Raw genomic sequence first — 21,253 nt, 5'->3', positions numbered from 1 at the left:
GCCGTTTCCCGGAGCCGCCCTTTCCCGGAGCCGCCCTTTCCCGGGAGCCGCCCTTTCTCGGGAGCCGCCCTTTCCCGGAGCCGCCCTTTCCCGGGAGCCGCCCTTTCCCGGGAGCCGCCGTTTCCCGGAGCCGCCCTTTCCCGGGAGCCGCCGTTTCCCGGAGCCCTTTCCCGCTCCCGCCCCCGGCGCTGCGCCCCGCCCCGCATCGGCGCTCGGCTGCCCCGGCCTGGCTCGCGGCGCTCGGCGCTCGGCCGGGCCGGGGCGGGGCTCCCGCCTCACGCCGTGCCGCGCCCCCGCCCGCCCGGCGCTTCCCCGCCGCGGCCCCGCCGGCCATGTCGCGGGGCTCCCGCCTGGCGCTGGCCGTCTCCGCGCTGCTCTCCGCCGCCGTCGTGGCGGCCGTGCACATCCAGCAGCGCCGGGAGCTGGAGGTGAGTGCGCGCCGCGGGCGGGGGGGGAGCGGCGAGCGGGGCCCGGCCCCCGGCGCGCAGGCCCCGCCCGCCCACCGGGCGGCCCGGCGGGCCCCGCCCCCAGCTGCGGGCTCGGCGCGGAGCCCCGCCCCGAGCCCAGGTGTCCGTGCTCCGTCCCTCCTTCCCTCGCTGCCTCCCTCGTCCGTCCCCGCGGCTCCTCGCCGCCCCAGCCGTGCCCCAGCGCTGCGGGCGCTGCGTGTGCCCAGCCCGGCTCCCGAGGCCAGCGCTGCCGCTGCTGCTGCTGCCGCCTCGGCTGCGCTGCCCGCGATGGTGCTCTCTCCACAAGCCACCCCTTCCCCGCGTTTTCCTGCCTCGGTGCCGGTGCTTTGGGCTCTATAGCTCTGCCAGCTCCCTAATGCTGTCCCGTGCGTGTCCCTCCAGGGGCAGAAGGCAGCGAGGAGCTCAGGTGAGGCTCGCTGGAAGTGCTTCCTCCCTGTCCAGCAGCCAGCGTGCAGGGCAGGGGATGTGGCCCTGCAGCCTCCTGCCAAGGCCACTCCCCTGGCACTGCTCCCAGGGCTCTCGCCTGTCGGGCTGTGCTGTGCCACTGGTGTGCCCTGTTTTTCCTCAGCCCCACAAATGCTCCCTGCTGGAGGACAGACGGCTCTGTGCTGTGTTACGTGTATTCTATCTATAACACCCCTGCTCGCCTCTTGTTCTGCCAGGGCAGGCACAGTGCAAGCTGTCAGAAGCACCACGTGGTAATTGAGCAGGGCGGTTCTCTGTGCTATATTTACAAAAATCAGGGAATTCCTGGCAGGCAGCCTGTGTGCCAGAGAGCCCACAGCCAAAAGGTGTCAGGTATGACCGTGGTGAGTCCCAAAGCAGAGCAGTCCTGCCTGGGACTGAAAGCTGTGTGGTTGTGTAAAGCTGTGCTGTGTGGGCAGTGAGTGTGCTGGTTTGGCCCCTGCTGATGAGGGCACACATCTGATCCTTCTCCACTTATATGCAAAAAAAAAATCTAGAAAATGCACACAGAAACAGCCTGTGTTAAATGGCACTGAGGCAGTCAGAAGTTACAGAGCACCAGAGTTCAACTTCCCGATCCATAGCCCAGCTCAGCTGGCTGTTGCTTGGGCTTTATGATACATTCTGTAATTAGACGATTATATTTTTTCCCCTCAAGAGATTGTCTCTGTCAGTGCTTGAGAGGGATGGAATTTGGAGGATGAGACTGGTGTGGGTAAGGAAAGAGGCAGGTTTGTGTGAGCAGGAGTTGGAGAACTCTGGATGGCACAGGCAAGGAGAGGATAGCTGGGATCCTGGAGTGGCCACCAGCAACGGCTCTGCACTTGCCAGAGCTGATGGATGTGCTGGGTAGATCACCTAACATATTTTAGGTAGATCTCATCACATTTTTGTAGCTGGCTGCTCTGTATTCAGTGTGCCTTCCTTGAGGCGCTGAGGATCTGGCAGGAATAGCTGCTAAAGGCTCCTAAAGTAAACTACAGCTGCAATTAATGGCAGCTGTACTTTGAACAGTGCTGCAGAATAAACATCACCCTTGGGTGTTTCACTGGGACACCTAAACTTCACGGATCTTTTTGACCCAAATCCTTGGCTAATACCGATTCAGAAGGGCCAAGGCTCAAAGCTTATGTTTTGTGAATTAAATCTGAGATTTTCTTTTTATAGTTCTTCATGGCCACGTCAAGCAGTAGTGGCTCCATGTTCAACAGATCCAGTTATTTAGATGACATAATGGAAATAAATAACGTGGATGATTTACACTCCCGGGGTACAGATTATTTCAAGTTTATCTTTATGCAGATTAATAAATGTTTGCCTTCTATAAATTGATGTGCCAGGCCCAGAGTGATTTAAGCTTGCACATGCTTTTCATGCCTGCAGAAGACAAGCAGGGCTAACTACCAAGAGTAGAGGAAGATGAGAAGATGAACTTTTTCATAGATCTTTGTCACTTGCGACATTCAAATTCTAAAGGTGTCTTTTGCAAAGTGTGCATTTTCAAAGTAAATACATCCACCACCAGAAGGATGGCAGGGTTTTGTGAAGGAAAAAGGATTACATTCTTGGTGCAGTCGATCAGTTACCTTGTATCTCCCCACATCCTTATTGCTGTTAACTAATAGTTAGATAATAATGAGTTTATGAACTTTGTGTTCAGTTTCACATTACCGATTCCTAGTACTCAGTAATTACAGCAGCTCGTAGCCTGAGTTCAGTTGATGGAAGCTGGTGGGAAGGAACTGGTTTTATTAGATTCATTTCTGGAGAGTTTTGATTATTGGCTGACATATGTGTCTGTGCATTTTCTTAACAAGATAAAATTATGTCTTAAAACATTTCTGTTTCGATCTTGGTAGGAGAAATTACTGCATTTGAAGTGTGCAGTCATTGGCATGCTAGGTGAGGAATAAAACCCTGTGATTACTTGTCAAATAATAGTCACAAGCATCCTCTCAAGTGACTTCAGGGTCAGCTTTCAAATAAATAATTTGCAGGAGCATTTTGGCATCTTTCAAATGGGTCAAATAAATTATTGATCTTTCACCTAATTATCCAAGTATCAATGTGAGTAAAAATGTCCAGGTAAGAGAGAGAGAAGCATATAGAGGAAGCAGCTGGGATTTTCTTAGGGCTTTTTACACCCATTGAGGGGTTGAAAGCTGCTTGTGTTGTGTTGCACGTTGTGTATTTATTTATATATGCGTTATATATTTACATGATTTATAACGAACATTTTAGGTAAAGGGGGTATTTGTGAAGCAAGTGCCTTGCTTTTTCAAGAGTTTGGCATTAGCAGGCTGTGGGTATTTTTTTTAAGATTAAGACATGAGCAGAAGGAAGCCATATGCCCGTTTTTCTGATAATAGTTTCCATTTGTCACAAAATTGCCCCCAAGCAGAGAAGTTCTGAGGAGCTTATTCTGATTTGGTAAAGATTTAGGTCAGGGATGACAGGATGTTTTCGATCACATCCATCCTGCATGGCACGGGAACTACAGGCTCCTACATTTGTTTGCTCAACAGCTTTGTCCCTTAGTAAACCCAGCCATCTGAAGTGAGCGCAAATAAAGCACTTCTTGGTGTAGTGCTCCTGGACATTGGCTCCCGAGGATTCCAGCTCCGCGGAGCTGCGGTGGCAGAGACGCTGCCGAGGCTGCAGAGGGTACAGCCTTGCGGGGCTGGGGCCTGGGTGGGGTTGGTCCCGAGCAGCATCCCCCGGGCTGTGATGAACCCTGTCCTTTGTGTTCCCAGAGGCTGCGAAGTGGCGTCGTCAGAGATCTTGAGCGTCAGAATCAGAAAAAGGAGAACATTCGCCTGTTGGAAGAGCAGATTGCTCTGACAAAGCAGCTCATTGAAGAGAGAGACAAGGCGCTAATGGAAAAACCTTCCCAGCAGTCCTAGGCACAGGCCCGGCTCCTTAGAGGTTTGATTAAAGACGTTTGAAGGTCATTTGCATCTCACTTCTTGCCGGTGTTTTAACAGACAGAGGTAATCTGTGAAAGACTGGTTGTTCTGTATAAGTTATAATGCAGCCTCCGCAGCTTTAGGGCAGACAAAAGCCCATTTCGTCTGTGATTGGTACTTGGGCTGTGGAGGCTTGGCCCGCTTCTGAAGCTGGGGAGGAACAGCTCTCCCTTGGTCAGGCTCCCTCGAGGATGGCCAACAACGTTCACATGAGCGGGCTGCTCAGCCGCCACGACGATGAAGCCACCAGGACCTCCACCTCCGAGGGCCTGGAGGAGGGCGAGGTGGAAGGGGAGACTCTCCTGATCGTGGAGTCCGAGGACCAGGCTTCCGTGGATTTATCGCACGACCAGAGCGGGGACTCCCTGAACAGCGACGAGGGTGAAGCGTCCTGGATGGAGGAGATGTCCTATTACTGTGAGAAGTGCCAGAAGTGGATCCCAGCAAGTAAGGCTGTCCGTTGTGTTCTTTTTATAGTTCTTCATGGCCACGTCAAGCAGTAGTGGCTCCATGTTCAACAGATCCAGTTATTTAGATGACATAATGGAAATAAATAACATGGATGTTTTACACTCCCGGGGTACAGATTATTTCAAGTTTATCTTTATGCAGATTAATAAATGTTTGCCTTCTATAAATTGATGTGCCAGGCCCAGAGTGATTTAAGCTTGCAGATGCTTTTCATGCCTGCAGAAGACAAGCAGGGCTAACTTCCAAGAGTAGAGGAAGATGAGAAGATGAACTTTTTCATAGATCTTTGTCACTTGCGACATTCAAATTCTATAGGTGTCTTTTGCAAAGTGTGCATTTTCAAAGTAAATACATCCACCACCAGAAGGATGGCAGGGTTTTGTGAAGGAAAAAGGATTACATTCTTGGTGCAGTCGATCAGTTACCTTGTATCTCCCCACATCCTTATTGCTGTTAACTAATAGTTAGATAATAATGAGTTTATGAACTTTGTGTTCAGTTTCACATTACCGATTCCTAGTACTCAGTAATTACAGCAGCTCGTAGCCTGAGTTCAGTTGATGGAAGCTGGTGGGAAGGAACTGGTTTTATTAGATTCATTTCTGGAGACTCTTGATTATTGGCTGACATATGTGTCTGTGCATTTTCTTAACAGAAAAGTGGGTGTTTGCAAGGCGGTTGTGCTTTCCTGTTCCACAGCTTGTTGGGCGGTTCCCTGTCCTGCCTTGGTGGGTGATGCCTGCTGGCAGGGGCTGTATGTACCCAGAGCTGGTGCTCTCTCTGAGGAAGTCAAACTGTCTTCTTCAATGAATAGAGAGCATTAAAGCTCAGAAACATGCCCACCCTTACAATTCTTGCAGCTGTTTAGGGGCTTGGGCCCAGCGAGCTGACCTCTCTGCTCACTCAGATAATGACCCTTGCTGTAAAGCTCTGGGGAGCAAAAGGACTTTGTGTGTTATTTTTTCCCCTCCTTGTTGATTTGTTACACCTGTGGAGCTTATGGCTGAATCTCAACCTTAATGTTTTCCCAATAATGTGAATTAAGTTGGCTTAGAAACATGCCCAGCCTTCAGCAGCCAGCTCTGGGGGTGTTAGGAGCGAGCTGCAGAATTTGATGCCTCTTGACATAAAATATATGCTGTTAGCAGTGTAATAGATAACTTTAGATTCTGAGTTCTGGATTATGTGTTCTGATATTACAACCAAGAGCCAGATATTGCTAAACACCAGTTGGCTTTGGTTTTGGTGGGGTTTTTTTGTTTGGTTTCACTTGGGGGCTTTGTGGGGTATTTTTGTTTGTTTGTGGTTAGAAATAATGAACTGTTTAGGTGGCACCTGCCTTGCAGATATGTCAGGGCTGCCCTTTTTGCCTTCTTAGAATTTGCCAAAATTTATAGTGTGAAAATCTCCTGTCAAGGTGTGTTAGTGAATGTTTAGGTGTTAATGTAATGAAACCGGCACCAGACTATTAAACTACTGTGCAGTAAAAGGAAATATTAACTTGAAATGTATTAATTAAAAAATGAAGCAGAGTTAAAGGTAGCATGAGCTGTCTTGTGCTGCAGCACTTGATTTTACACTCAACTTGTTTTATTTTACAATTATGTTCCTCTCTGCAGTTGCTGTGGAACAAACCCAAGGAGCAGAAAAGGCCAGTTGCAAAGCAGTGGTAGCCACGTTTACAAATGTGCGGAGTAAACGAGCTGTCAAAGGGAGACACTTTTTCGGTTCTAGGGTGTTCAGTTGTCTCATGTGACAATGGCCAATGTGCTCAGACAAATAATCACTTTTTAAATTTGAATTGCCATTTAGGAATTCTCTTAATCTGCCGAGTGTTGGGAGTTTTCCCTCCATCAGATGCAATTGCAACTTGAATTCTGCAATTCAGTATGGAAGCAGGGTATCCATATGTTAAAAATTATACAGTAAAAGAGATGACATCCTTGTAGAGAAACATCTTTTGAGTGTAACTTTCCAGAAACACTCTAGTCTTAACATTGTTTCCCTGTCCTCCGATGTCATTTTTCAATTGTTCATGTCTGTGTAAACGAACTCCTGGTGAGTTTAGAAGCCCTGATTCATATGTTCTTCTTTCCTCTGCTGTAGAAGCATGGAGTTAGAGCCTGTAACTTTGGGTGCGTGGGGGTTTACAGGTGGCTCTGTCATTTTTGTTCCGACAAACCTGATCTTGGAAGAAATCCAAATTTACTTTGCAGCACTTATTCCTATAAAAGGGCCAAAAGATTGATTTTTACCTTTTCATTTTAGGTCAACTGAGAGAACAGCTCAGCTACCTCAAAGGAGATAACTTTTTCAGATTTACTTGCTCTGATTGCTCAGAAGATGGGAAGGAGCAGTTTGAACGTCTGAGATTAACATGGCAACAAGTAAGTGAAATGTTTGTGTCAGCAGAACAGCCGTGGGACTTTCTGAAATTGTTGGTTGTTGTGTATTTGCTACCTGGAAAAGGAGGATCAGGTATTGGTAACAAAGGAGCATTTGCACGAACTTCAGAAATTAATTAGCCGAGGATTGCCTGCACATGAGAACTTCAGCATTTGGCAGGGAAATTGAAAGATAATCATACAAACCACATTCCTTTTCTTTTTTTTTTCTTTTTTTTTTTTTCCTTCCCCTTATGTTGCTTATGAATTCATGGCTTCAAGCAGGTTTGGAAAAGCAAAACAAATGCAATTTGGCTTCTGGGCATGAACAGTTTTTTGTGTCTAAGAAGATGTAAAACTGGTGAGGGGGCAACATGGAAACAGAAAGCTTGCCAGCGCCCTGGGTACAAAGCTCCAACCTGGCTGCTTGTGCACTAGCATCAGTCCTTGCTGGAATTCACTGTTCCATTTTTTTTCAGAGTATGTGGCCTCAACAGATCTGTATCTTTAGCCAGTTGAAAAGAGAATTGTTTTTGACATCCTGAGACACTGTCCCACATGACTTTAAAACCCACAAAATCCTAGTTATCAAACTGAGAGGGGTTGTGAGGTAAAAGTAGGGTGAAGGGGACATTAAAGCTGTGCATATTTCCTCATTTTGACATCTTTGACAATGCATCCCAGAAAGCCAAGGTCCACTGTGAGGAGACCCATCTCCCTGCAAAAAGCAGATTTCAGACTTCTCTGAGGGTGAAATGCAAGTTGTTATTTGGAGTAGTGCCAAACTGAGGCTGGGTGAAAGATGATCCCAGCCTAGCTGACTTTAGTTTTGTTCTAATAAATTAATTGAAATTAATTAAGTAAACGTAATTAACAGTTGGTCACCTAGGATTTACTTGAAGGAGGTGAGATATTTTCGAAACCTGCCCTTTAGTTTGGGTATGTAACAGGTCAGATTGAATTGAACAGTTGTGAAGTGTGTGAAAGACCATTGTCACAGTGTTCCTGATGTATTGGATAGCAGGATTACTTGTGACCTTTTTTTTTAAATTTATCTGAAAGTCTGTTTCCCTTCCTCCACATCACATTCAGACTCCAGCTGTACTGTAATTCACTTATACAACAGCTGCACAATTCTTGTATCTCAGCACAAACCTGCATAACTAGGCAGCTTGTTATTCCCCTGGGATGGAGAAATCTCTGGAAGTGTGTGCATCTAACAATAGAAAGACAAGAACAGGCAGCACAAAACCAGGAAGAAGATGGATTGCAGAAGTTGCCTATGAGATGTTGCAAAAATAAGATATTTACGAGGGAGCAAAGATCTGTGTGTGTGTGGCAGCTGTGGGGGTCTGTTCAGCAGAAAAAGCAGAGGCGATTCACTTGTGTCCAACACTTTCTGTTCCAGGTTGTCATGCTGGCAATGTACAACTTGTCTCTGGAAGGAACGGGCCGCCAGGGGTACTTCAGATGGAAAGAAGACATTTGTGCTTTTATTGAGAAACACTGGACTTTCTTATTAGGGAACAGGTAAAGACATGATATTTCCCTGAGGGTCTGGTTGGTGAGCCAAAGGAATTAAAGCCTGTCATACAGATGGTCAAGAATCCTGGTTAATTTGGTGACATCTCTGTTGAGCCTTACAAGTGATAAAAAGGGAGGATTTAATGTTGAGAATCTGAATGCAGGCGTGAGAAGTACACTTGAGAAAGAATCAGCATTTCTTACTGGGGAAAAACAACCCCAGGAATGTGACACAACAGCAATACAAATGCATGTATATTGGATTGTTTCTTATCTTCCTTTATGAACCTGCAGAGAATTGAGTGAACAGTCACAATGGATAGGCTGATCAGGGTATTGCCAAACTTTAGGGACAAAAATGTGATCCAGCAAAATTCCTTGGCTATAAAGCTTGCAAGGACCAAGTTCTTCAAGAAGAACTGAGCCTCACCTTTTAGATTGTTTCAGATCTTAATGAAATGTGTCTTACATAGTAGTGTCTTACATAGTAGCTGTTAAACAACTGAAACATTTTTCACACTGTCAGAGTAGGAGCCCCTCTGGTAGAGGGCAGCCTTCATTTTCCAGGTGAACAGCACATTTCTTCTGAGCGTGCTGAAGGTGTTAAACCCAAGCCTCACTGTTAAATGTGTCTGCTGTGGAGGCAGGCAAGGAACTGAGCAATCCTTGGAAGTTGTAGATTTGATTGACTTCACAGCTTCTTTTCTTCCCCAGGGATTTCTCTGTTGTAAGATCTGGCCTTTCTTCCCTAACCAGATTTGGTCTTTGGCTTTGCTTTCAGTGCTTGTTTGTGCCTCCTTTCTCTGTTCTCAGAAATGTTAGCATTTGTTCTCTCTGGAAGCCACAGAGACCCTGACAGGAGGGCAGCTGGTGGCCCATTGTCCCTCATTCAGGGAGCCAATGCCTTCCGGGGTTTGCTGCTGCCTTTTGAGACTTGCCCTGGGAACTGGGCACTCCTTGCTCTGATTGAAATTCAGAGAGTGATTCCTGGCCTCAGACACAGCCTTCCCACTTGCCTGGACAAGCCACTGAAGGAACAGAGACAGCTGAATTGTGTGTGTAGCAGTACAAACTGTGCAAAGATCTTCCTTGGCATATTGAAGTGCAGCTTATCCAGATTTACTGTAACACTCCAGACTTTGAGCTGCAGCAGCTGGGTTTGATCCCCCACCTTCGAGGTTCAGTACCTCAAGGTGTGTAAGGGCAGCAGTGAACACCAGCTCAGCCAAGCCTTGGCAAGTACACAAGTTTCTGCATGTGGGGGTGTGCAAAGGCAAGAAGAAATCCTGAGATTCTGGGCAACTGAGGTTAAACTGTTCCATGAACCTGACTCTTCAGAGTCCAAGGGAGTACCTCAGTTATTGCCTACAAGGGCAGTTCTTCAGTATTTCCTCTCGCCTCTTCCCTAAGTGACATCTTAGTTAGTCCTGTCACCAGTTCCTAAAGGAACAAAAAATGCTCAGATGCCCAGTAGGAGTGCATGGTCCAGCAGAGGGAAAGGCTTAAATGCAGGTCCCTGCCTCCAAGGAGCCAAAAAAGTGCTTCAGGAGTAGTTCAGTGATTGTGTGTCAGTGCCTCTGGCAGAAACACTCTGAACAGGATGGAAACACAGCTGGTGAGTGGGGACCTAACCCTTGTTTTCCTCTCTCCCACCACAGGAAAAAGACCTCAACATGGTGGAGCACAGTTGCTGGCTGTCTCTCTGTGGGGAGCCCCTTGTTTTTCCGCTCGGGGGCACAGGAATTTGGAGAACCGGGATGGTGGAAGCTGGTTCATAACAAGCCCCCAACACTGAAACCTGAAGGAGAGAAGCTGTCAGCATCTGCACTGAAGGCAAAAGGTAACTCTGTCCCCAGTAGTGTGTAGATTCCTCACTGGCCCAGAGCTGGGAGACATGAGAAAAGTTAAGTTAAAACCAGTTTGTGTGCATGGACAGTTCCTCAGTTTTATTCTGCTGTAATGGTTGACTGAAGAGAACTATGGTGCATATGCTGTAGTGTGAGAAGCCTGTTATATTTTATTACCTTTTCCCATTGTGCTGACTTACAGGGCTTTGAGGCTTGTGCAGAGTGGTTTTGGTTGGGTTTTTTTTTTAGCTGAAATCCACAATTTTCCCAATTCTCTTTACCCTGGGGAACGACTTTTATCTTTTGTCACTAGATGTAAATTCTCCTTTGTGTGGAGGAACAAAATTCGGGCTTTAACGAGGCTTTAGTCATACACTGGCTTAATGCTACATGTCCCAGAGTGAATTTATTGGTGGCATTGAAAACCCCATCTTTTAAGCTCTGTAGTCAGTGTGGTTTAGACTGCACAGTGTGAATCCAGTGGCTGCAGGAGCTCAGGATAGGTGAACTCCTTCTCTAGCAGCTTCCAAGCCCCCGCTGGATCCCATCATTACCGTGGAAGGCCTTCGGAAGCGGGTGAGCCGCAATCCAGTCGAGTCAGCCATGGAGCTGAAGGAGAAGAGGTCCCGCACTCAGGAAGCCAAGGACATTCGGAGAGCGCAGAAGGAGGCGGCCGGGTTCCTGGACCGCAGCACTTCCTCCACTCCCGTCAAGTTCAGCAGCCGCTGCCGCCGGCCCGACATCATCCTGGAGAAAGGAGAGGTCATCGACTTCTCCTCCCTGAGCTCGTCCGACCGCACACCGCTGACCAGCCCCTCTCCGTCCCCGTCCCTGGACTTCTCTGCTCCCGGCACTCCCGCCTCGCACTCGGCCACCCCCAGCCTGCTCTCGGAAGCGGACCTCATCCCGGATGTCATGCCGCCGCAGGCGCTCTTCCATGGTAAGGGCTGCCATGGCTTTCCTTTAGTGATGAACCCTCTGCACTTTTCTAGGAATATATTTTAAAAAAGGAGCTCCCAGTGAGCTGCAGGATCCTTTCAGGATAAGATGAAAAGTAACTGGCAATATTCTGTTGTCTTAATTGAGTGTGAGATTTGACTGGTTTTCCATAGTTTTATCACCAGCTTCTAAGGCCAGAAGAAACCCCCATTGTCATTGTCTGAGAGATCCTGAATAAACAGTGGGTAGACTTCACACAGCAACTGCTGGACCACTCAGCATAAGCATTTCACTGCGACACAGATAACACTGTTATGTAGCAGGTCTAGTTTTGTCTCAAATGTTTTTCATGGGAGAAATTTTATTCCCATGGTAATAACCCAGTATTTTATAAGTTTGATTGTGCTGATTAGCAGATGCTACATTTCAGTGAGATTGCAAAGCAGTGATGCAGGCTGAATTCTCTTAGTTCCTTGAGAAGCCAGTCTTCTGGGTGACAGAACAGTGAGGGTATGCTAGCTGAAGATAGAGCTCACCAGCTTGACTTTTTGATTCCCCAGTCTTCGGGAATTTTCAGCAGCTTCACATTCCTCAAAGAACATGTGCTTGCAGCTCAGGAGGGACACTATTTCCAGATGCCAAATTACAAGACACTTTAGGAGCAGGATTCATTCTGTGTCCTGAATTGGGCTCTTTTCAGCATCTCCCATCCAAAATCAGGAGATCTGTACATAGTAAATGAAGTGTGTTGGGTAAACCCACATTATTGTTCCTTAGCAGGAAAATACTGTGGCAACCATTTTTGAGATGGGACTTTGATGTTTAAATTATTTTTTCTTTCCCCTGGACTATTTTGATCTGTTCCACAGATGATGATGAGATGGAAGGAGATGGAGTCATAGACCCGGGAATAGAGTATGTGCCCCCTCCCAGTGGGACAGCTGGTGCTGGCACCATGATAGCAAGCAGGAAAAAAGTGAAGACAGCTGAGCAGATCAAGCAAGAGGTGGAGAGTGAAGAAGAAAAAACAGAACGGATGGAAGGTGACAGCGAAGATCCTGAAGAGTCAAACACACCCTTGCAGGTGAGAGGACGAGACAAGGGGAAGTCACAGCTGGAGAAGGATGCTAAACCCAGAGTTCCCAAGCACACCTCAGTTAGCATCTATGAGGAAAAGCTGCTGCTGAAGAGACTGGAAGCCTGTCCCAATGCTTTGAGCATGACCCCAGAGGCCCGGAGGCTGAGGCGCAAGCTGCTGGTCAGGCAGGCCAAGAGGGAGAGAGGACTCCCACTCTTTGACTTGGACCAGGTTGTGAATGCTGCATTGCTCCTGGTTGATGGGATTTATGGAGCCAAAGAAGGTGGTGTCTCCAGGTCCCCAGTAGGGCAAGCAACATACAGAACTACTAGCCAGGACTTCAGGATCTTGGACAGATACCAGGTGGGTGTTCCCAAATCTAAGTTAGCTTTTGGCACTGGTTATTTTAAAGCTCTTGCTGCAGCCAGCAGTGTCGCATTGAGGTTATCTGACTCCTAAAGTGAAACGGATTACGTGAACAAGACTCATTTTGGCTTGGGGCTGTGTCCCCACCAATGCTCTCCTAAGTCCCTCTCTTCTTGGGACGTGCTGGTTCAGCACTGCTATCTGTCAGTGTCAGCACCACAAATGTTGCTGTATTTGTACTCCAGCCCTGCCCAAGTGCTGGTGGTGGAGGCCTGCAAGTACCCAGAGAGCTGGGTGCTCTTTCATGTGTGTAGAAGGGAGATGACTTGCAGAACTTTTAGGCTTGGGCACCAAATTTGGGAGTGCCCAGCAGAGTCCAGAGGTGGGACCACTATGGTCCAGTCCACCCTGTCACACTGACAGGCCCTTACTCTCCCTCCATACAGTTCCCTTGTTAAAATACCGACTGACCTTCCTGCAATTGTTGTGCATTTCTTTGTGCATGCAGACAATGCTGCCCGCCGCGAAGGGATACCGCCAGCAGACAACCAAGTTTCTGTACCGCCTGGTAGGCTCGGAAGACCTGCTGACAGACCACAGTATTGTCAGCCCCTACACCTCCCGTGTCCTTAAACCTTACATCAGGTACAGAGGGTCTGAGCTTGCTCTTGGCTTGTGCACCGCCAGCCCACGGAGAGGACACCTTTCTTGGGCAGTGCTCCTCACTCCTCCTCAAAGTACAACCCAGTGCACCATGGTAACCCTGAAGGGATAGTGTTTGATTTAGCTGAGTAGTGAAACATATTGCATTCTTGATTTTTCTGAAGTTGAGCATGTCAGAAGGTGTTTCATGGGCAGTACTCATTTAGCTGCAGTGGCAGTTCTTGTTGCTCACTTGCTTTTTGTGTTTCCTTTTCACGTTCCTGGCAGACGTGATTATGAGACAAAGCCTCCAAAACTCAGGCTGCTGGCAGAAATCCGGGCGAATCCACACAGGAATGATCTCAACTGGAAGGCTGAGCCAGAAGCACCCATTGATTACTGCTACGTTCGCCCTAATCACATCCCCACTATAAACTCCATGTGCCACGAATTCTTCTGGCCTGGTAAGATTCCTCCAGTGCTTGGGTTTCCAAGAAAGAAGTGGTATTGTTGAGAAAAAAAATGTTCTTGGGCCAAATTTTACTTCAGTTTGGCTGGTTCTTAGAAACCCATTATCTGATGTTACAGGAATGTATTTGAGGTGGAGGCTGGGTTTGGTGTTTTCCTCTCTTGAGATCGCATAGAACTGGGCAATTAGATCCTAATTAGCACAGCACTTAGAAAAATAGGTGCTAATTGGAGTAGTCAGGTAGTTTAGTCGTTAACTCAACTTTAGCATCCAGTGAAATGTTTTGCAGAATCAGGGGTTGAAATGAACAGTTTTGTACCAGAGATTACTGTTCATTACCTTTGTGAGAAGGTTTCTTCCTAGCAGCCATAAGCTGGGTATGTCAGAGCGAAAGTTGGGAAGTCGTGTGCGGAGTGGCTGAGGTCACTGGGTCTGTTCAGCCTGGAGAGGAGGAGACTGAGGGGAGAGCTCGTCATGGGCTGCAGCTTCCTCGGGAGGGGAAGCAGGGGGGCAGGCACCGATCTGTTCTCTGTGATGACAGGACTCAGTAGAACAGCTCTGAAGCTGTGCCAGGGGCGGTTTAGGTTGGGGATTAGGAAAAGGTTCGTCACCCAGAGGGTGGCTGGGCACTGGAACAGCTCCCCAGGGCAGTGCTCACAGCTCCAAGCCTGCCCCAGAGGAGTCTGGACAGCGCTCTCAGGCGCATGGTGTGATTCTTGCGGTTGTCCTGTGCAGGGCCAGGAGTTGGACTCCATGATCCTTGAGGGTCCTTTCCAATTCAGCTTATTCTGTGATTCAGTGAATTGCTTTTACAGCTGTAGGCTCTGCTGTGATGTTCTTTTTTTCTTCAAGCCTCAGTATTTACAAGGTATGGGAAAGATTAGGTTTGTGTTTTTGTGTGTCATTTCTGGAACTGCAGGTTCTTTGGGGACAATGGCTGCCCTTTCTGGGGGCGGTTACGGGGCTGCAGTGTTCAGTTCTTCTGAAATAATAACAGGGATGTTCATCTGCTGCACGCATCAGCTTCTGATCAGCAAACAACGCAGCAGACTAATTTAGAGAAGGCCAGTACAAACAGTACACACCTTTATTCCAGGTCACTGTTTGCTTTGTGTTTTGATTTGCCGATGGTGATTCAGCAGGGCTGTAGTTCAGCAGTGCCCATATGCCGCAGTCAGGACGGGAGCTCTTTTTGCTACTCATTATGCAAATTGCACAGTGTGGGGGGAAATAACCTGGCACGCCTCTCCTTTCACAAGCTGTTTGAGAGCTTGTAAGAGACACTTGCAATCCCAGCAGAGGCTGAACCACTTTGTCATAGTCTCTCCTCTGGTGATAATGCATTTGAAGTTCTGGCCAACTTGGGTTGCACCTTCATTAAGTTCTTCAGGACTCACCCTGTTTTATTTAACATAGGGAGCATGGGTGTGTTCCAGCCAACTGTGAACTGTTCATCACTAAATCAAAAAGCTGACACCCCCATCAGTCTCCAAACAGGAATCCCAGTTTTTTTCCATGGTGAAAAAATTCTGATGCTGGGATATGATTGTTGCACCTTGGTTCTGTTTAGCAGGAGAGGGAAGTGAGGAATTGATGCAGGACATAAAAGCCTGGCTGCATAGGGTTTAGCTGGTACTGCTTGGGGGTGGGAGGCAGGGATATGCAACTGGGTGAGCATCACTAAACCAGCACTTAGTTCTTGTATCCCTCCGAATCCTTCCTTTCAGACCTGTTCTTGCCTCTCCCAAGGCAGAACTAGGTTTCCAGGTGGAGAGATTCCCCAGTGTCGTTTCTCACAGCACCTTGGTGCCCTAACGGGAAGCCTCTCCCTAGCAGGGAGTGTCTCCAGTGGTGAACCATCCTGAGCTAAGCATCTTCCTACAGGAAAAACTGCACCAGTGCAGAGACACCAGCACCTGGGGCAATGAGTGTTCTGTCCAGACACGCTGCAAGGCACTCCACAGGCGGCACTCCACAGGCAGCGGCAGCCTTGCCTTAATTAACACAGCTCCCTATTGCCAATCGATCCCTCCCACGTCTTGCTCCACCCAGCTTACTCTCCAGCAAGAAAATAACTCGCCCACTTCTTGGTGCCTGGTGCCTCATGAAGCCTTGCATCTCATCAAGAGTGATTACTGGAAGACATACACTCTGCTATTTTGTTGCCCTGTGTTCCGAATGCATTGCAATTGCCAGCTTCAGGCTGAAGCAAACGTTTCTGGCCCGTCTCCTCTGTGTCTTGCATCTCCTTTAGGGTCTGTCCACACAAATTACCCAGCGGGCAGTCTTCAGTGCCTGGAGCTGCACTGCTTGGAGCTGACAGGCTGTGTGGATGCTCTAGGACCGCAGCAGCAGGGTGATTGGGCAAGGTAACAAACTCCCAGCCTTTAGCTTGTGTCCAGCCTCTGACTCACAGAAGCACCACTGCCTGAGAGGCTACTTCATCCCCCAGAGATGAATTTGCCTGCTAAAAGCAAGTGTTTTGATAGCATTGGAAGCTGTGGTCAGGCTCACAGTACAGCTCCACAACCAGCTGAGTGTGCACAAGAGGCAGCAGTAAGAGCTCCAGGCAAAGTGGAGGAAAAAGACAGGAGCCATAGCAGGCAATGCTACCAAAGCTAAAGCCCAGTTTCATGTGTGCTGCTTCTAGAGAGAGTTATGTTTCAGTTTCATCCTTGAGTCATTTGAACGGAAATCAGCTTGGTGAGTATTTCCACGCAAGCTTCCCTGCTAAGCAGATCTTTTTTTGTCTGTTCTGTTGTATCATCTTTTCCCTTGCATACTTACCTGGCAGGGGAGGCACCAGGATCAGGCAGCTGGTTTTCCCAAGGCAGGGTTCATTTCCTGCACTCTGGGTGTCCTGACCCCTGGGATTTCCCAAAATGCAGGAAATTGGCTGCATAATTTGTAGTAACAGAGGACTGCTCTAGCAGGGGCCTTGGACTATTCTATGGTGCTATGATCTCTTGCTATCACAAATTTGAAATAAAGGTAAAAAGAAGGGATCGAGTGTTTCTCAAGAGCCTGAAACCCCTGGAATTGAACAACACTTTTCTTTTGGTTTGCAGTCCTTCCAACTGCTGTTTCTCCCTTTCTCCCTAGGAATTGATTTGTCAGAGTGCCTGCAGTATCCAGACTTCAGTGTTGTTGTCCTTTACAAGAAAGTTATCATTGCCTTTGGCTTTATGGTGCCAGATGTGAAGTACAACGAAGCTTACATCTCTTTTCTGTTGGTGCACCCTGAGTGGAGAAGAGCTGGGATTGCAACCTTCATGATTTACCATCTTATCCAGGTAATGATAGAAATCATCCCGTGAATCTGCCAAAGAACCAGCTCTCACTTCTTCCTTGTGTGCACACCTGCAGACATTAGAGAGTAAGAACCCTTTGTGCGAATGTTTATGGGAGGAAATAGCTCCTGCTCTGGAAGTCAAAATGTGTTTAGGAAAACAACCATCCTGGTCATGTCCTCAGAATGAGAGGGATGCTGCACGCTTCAGGTGTCTTGGGGTTAACTCTGTGTTCTTCAGTGGTCAGTAGTTTGTGGACACGGGATACTGTAAATGGGGGGTTTAAGGAGAAAATGAAGTAAGAGTGGGCAGGGTCAGAATTACCGCAGCTTTCTTGACTATACCTGGAGATTTACTCCATGCATTAAATCACTTACTGATCTCAATCACTCACTTTTGCTTTTGTACTCTGGTTTAAATACAGCCAAGTTAATGATGAAGTGTTTGCATCCCCATTGTCTGCTTAAACTGGCTTGTACCGGGCCTTGTTCCACAGCAATACTTGAGAAGATTAATCTCAGCTATCTGAACGGGTGATGTTAAAGGAGTTAAACTTCATTAAATCTCTAAATGAATACTGTTATTCAAGTGGCCTTAATTCCACTGACTTTCTTGAATTAAATTGCAGCAAAGGCAGCTTAATTGTGACTAAGGATGCAGATACATGTCCTTCACAGAGCCGAGCTCCAGTTTTACCACTCCCTGAATTCTCTTGGCAGAGCTGCCAATGGGAAACGTTGTGGTCTCAAGAGGAGCTTCAGTAACAAAAACTCACAATTGAAACTGTTTTATCCTCCTCCTTATTTGGCTAAAGCAAGGTAGGGAGTGCTGGCAGAGCCTTGGGGAAAGTGATCCCTGCTTTGGAAAAGCACTTTGTGCTCCTGGCCCGCCCGAGGGTGACTGCTTACCTGCACAGCTCTCTGCAGTGCTGACACAGGCCTCTAATCAATATCCTGTAAACTCACCCCTTGCATCTCCCAGGCAGCTCTGTGTCAGGTGTTGAAGGAAACTGCTCTCGGCTCAGTGTGTTGATGTGAGATGTCAACGCCCAGTGGGAACAGGCGCCAAGGTTTGCAGGGATCCAGCAGGTGGACTCTGAGTCCCTCTCTAGCAGAGCTGGGGTGCTGGAGTCAGCCACAGAAAATCCTCACACCTTTTTGTAGGATGTATCACATCAATTAACCTAATCCTGCCTGCATGAAATTCCCTGTTGAGGAAAGCCAAGCAGATTTGAGAGATTTGAGTCTGATTAGGCACGCTAGCAATGAGAGATGAGCACTGTATGTTTGGCTCACATGAGGTTTGTTTTGCCATTGCTGACTTTCTGACTGTGGTAGAAGGGGTTTAGTCCTGTGGAATAATGGTGCTTGTGACCTTCTGTTTCTCAGTCTGCAGGTTGTAGGTGCTGCTTTGCAGCCTGCTTGGGGTCTCTTCTCTGTAGCTTGAGACACTTTGATGCTCAGCTTTGATTCAGAGTAGGTTGCTGACTTTGGGATCAGTGTGCTGAGTTTGGGGCTGAATTCTTGGGAACAGTATAACTTAACAGGAAAACGGTTTGATGCAAATAGTGGTGGCTGGTTTTGCTGTCAGAATTTATCCTCTCATGCATCTGTCCCAGAGGAATAAACTGCATTTTCTTAATGATCTCATTCAAATTTTCTTTTCCCCAAAACAGCTTCCAATTATTTTTTTTCCTTCCCTCCTTAAATTCCTGAGAATTGAATGTACTATCTTGGAGATTTCCTAGAGGGTATTACTGTTCCCACTTTAGAGTTACAATACACTCAATATACATGGAATGCTATTAAATCACTCGATGAAAGCAGAAAATAAATTATTTCAGCATCTTAATCAGAGTGTTGCTGGTTGGAATAATTTCGGATCTTCAAGGTAACTTCAGCCATGCTATTATTTGCTGTCTGAACTGAATTTCTTGCCTTCTCAGGAGGCGAGTGCTGTGCCCTGAAGGATGGGAGAGGAGCTGGGTGGGATAGGCAGGAATTCCAGTGTGACAGCACAGAGGTGCTCAGGCAGTCCCAGAGAGCTCAGCTCTGTTTGCTGACAGGGAGGAGTGCAGAGCCTGATCCTCTGGCATGTTTTGTCTTTTCTTCAGGCCATTGTATTTGAGATCAGGGCTGTACACTAGGATTATTTTTAATTAACAATTACTTTAGTAATTTACAATGGGCAGATGACAAATTATAATCCCAAACCTTTCATTGTCAGAGAATCCATGTTTCCCAGAAACAAAGGCTTGGAGGAGCAGCAGCAGCGCTCCCTTTGCTGTTGCTACGTGTGGTAACTCCGGTGACTTTTCTCATATTTCCTCAGTACCCTGGTTCCCTGAGCTGATGAATCTCCTCACCTCCGCATTCCCCCAGAGGCTGTCTCGTTCTCTTGCAGTGATATCTCCTTTTTTTCCCTCTCCCCCCTCCCTTGGCAGACCTGCATGGGCAAGGACGTCACCCTTCACGTCTCTGCAAGCAACCCTGCTATGCTGCTCTACCAGAAGTTTGGATTTAAGACCGAGGAGTACATTTTGGATTTTTATGACAAGTATTACCCCCTGGACAGCAAGGAGTGCAAGCACGCCTTCTTCCTCAGGCTGCGGCGCTGAGCTGCGGGAGGGCTCTGGGGAAAAGCCCAATCCCTCCAAAAAACCCCCAGCTTTTGGTGGAGGATGTTGGCTGCCACAGGAGAGCTGGAACACGCTGGTGTGTTTATTCTTAGGATTTTGGATGTCAGCAGTGAGACGTTGTGTGTGGAAAATGCAATCCAAGAGCATTGATTCCTGCGCTCCAAGGGGAGAGGCCTAGAAATGCCAACTAGGATACACTGAAACCACTGGAAAATTGAAATTCCTTATGGGGAATTGTCCTGCCACTGTTAATTTGGAGAGCCTCATTAGCAAACAAGAATACCAAACAAAAAAGTTTCTCACTTCAGAGGGGCTCTGTAGATTTCAGGTTTTGAAACCAGGCCAAAAAATATTGCAGGTTTTTTTTTGTTTATGAGCAAAAATGAACACCTAAACTTAAACCATTCAGTGTTCCTGTGGTTTGATTGCTTTGTTAGGAACTGTCTTGAGTCTGTGAAGGGCAATAAGGTATTGGTGCCTGTAGCTGGATGTTAACGTTAGAAAAGTTCTACACGTGCCAGACCCGTAGTTCTGGAACCATGTTTCAGGACTGCTGAAGAGCATGTGGATTCCTGTTATCCTAAGCACAAGGCTCAGAGGGGACACGTTTGTTTTGCTCCTTCCTTGCTGCCTTCCCTTCCCTTCCCCTCCTCGCCCCGTGCTCAGTGTGAAGTTCTCGTAGCGCGCAGTGTTTTGTGTTCAGGAACGGTGTCAGGTGGGTTTGTGTCGAGGCAAGGTAGGGCACCACAGCTGCCAGGTCAGCCCTTTGGAATCTTTCCACCTCCCTGCCGGTTGTTGGGCTGCAGATCAGCCCTTTGGGCACAGCTCTAGCCACAGAGCAGCCTCGCAGGCTCTGGCACCCCCGCTCCTGCTACAGGCGCTCTGGCTGGAGGAAACCCAGAGCAAAAGGCAGCGGGATGTCTGAAATGTGGGCTCTGGTTTGTAGAAGCAGTCTGCTTGCAGCTTGGAGAGGGCAGAGGAGGCCCAGACCTAGTTCTTGGAAGCACCTAGGCTCACCTAGCAAAGAATAAATACAAATACCCAAGAATTAAAAAATACAACCCCGAACACTTTTTCTGCTAGTGGCTCTTGTCCTTTTCCACAATGTAGCAGCTTCTCTCTCTGCCTGCCTTTCAGTGCAGATGAACAAAAAGCTGCACTGACCAAAGGTCAGGCTGTGCATTTTAACTATGGATCACATCCATTGGGATGGTCCTTTTACATCAAGCCCACAGAGAACTACACGCCAAATGTGACTTTTGTCCTTAATCTACTGTGTGTATCTGTTGGCTACCTGACTGCAGCAGCAATTGCCTTAGTGGAGTCTTAATTTTGGTAACAGAAGAGAAAGGGGCACAAAATATGATTTTGTGCAGCCAGTGTCCTTCATCACCAACACAAAACCAGTGGTACTGGAAAGGAAAACCAGCCCAGCCAAGGGTTGTGTGTCTGAACATCCGTGCACATTTCTGCCTGTTTCATGACTGTGAAATTTTTCAGTGTTCTTAATGTTATGAGTTAGCTGGACTTTGAAAGAAAAGAAATATATGTCTTTATGAATGGAATTAAAGCCCTTCCCTTGGAAAAAGTCTGTCTGTCGTAATACTGTTTGTTAAGATGTCTCTCCATCATCTTATTTCATTGGAATCTAGCAAACTTCAGCACGGCCCTTAGAGGATGTGTGTGGGCAGCTGACCAAAGCAAGAA

General features: G+C 47.6%; 2 protein-coding genes and 1 non-coding gene across 5 annotated transcripts; all 3 read left to right on the top strand.

Moving 5' to 3' along the window:
• Positions 1-292: 292 nt before the first annotated feature.
• On the top strand, positions 293-3,835 carry PET117 (PET117 cytochrome c oxidase chaperone). Its single transcript, XM_068186620.1, has 2 exons — positions 293-428; positions 3,686-3,835. Exons 1-2 carry the CDS (start codon positions 333-335, stop codon positions 3,833-3,835), a joined length of 246 nt encoding a protein of 81 aa, XP_068042721.1. The 5' UTR covers positions 293-332.
• Positions 3,836-4,078: 243 nt separating this feature from the next.
• Positions 4,079-21,134, top strand: KAT14 (lysine acetyltransferase 14). Of its 3 annotated transcripts, none has more exons than XM_068186616.1 (10): positions 4,079-4,345; positions 6,638-6,756; positions 8,162-8,283; positions 9,936-10,117; positions 10,648-11,064; positions 11,933-12,504; positions 13,016-13,152; positions 13,438-13,613; positions 16,721-16,911; positions 19,352-21,134. In XM_068186616.1, exons 1-10 carry the CDS (start codon positions 4,090-4,092, stop codon positions 19,523-19,525), a joined length of 2,346 nt encoding a protein of 781 aa, XP_068042717.1. In that variant the 5' UTR covers positions 4,079-4,089; the 3' UTR covers positions 19,526-21,134. The 3 variants fall into 3 exon arrangements, with proteins under 3 accessions (XP_068042717.1, XP_068042716.1, XP_068042719.1); XM_068186615.1 differs by having other exon boundaries at positions 10,645-11,064; XM_068186618.1 differs by lacking the exons at positions 16,721-16,911; positions 19,352-21,134 and having other exon boundaries at positions 10,645-11,064; positions 13,016-13,264; positions 13,438-13,581.
• On the top strand, positions 16,398-16,560 carry LOC137472031 (U1 spliceosomal RNA). Its single transcript, XR_010997986.1, has one exon. It is a non-coding gene; the product is annotated as a U1 spliceosomal RNA (small nuclear RNA).
• Positions 21,135-21,253: the final 119 nt, after the last annotated feature.

The sequence above is a fragment of the Anomalospiza imberbis genome, chromosome 3 (assembly GCF_031753505.1).
Source record: "Anomalospiza imberbis isolate Cuckoo-Finch-1a 21T00152 chromosome 3, ASM3175350v1, whole genome shotgun sequence".
Taxonomy (NCBI): Eukaryota; Metazoa; Chordata; class Aves; order Passeriformes; family Viduidae; genus Anomalospiza; species Anomalospiza imberbis.
This window is presented reverse-complemented; position numbering and strand designations above follow the sequence as displayed.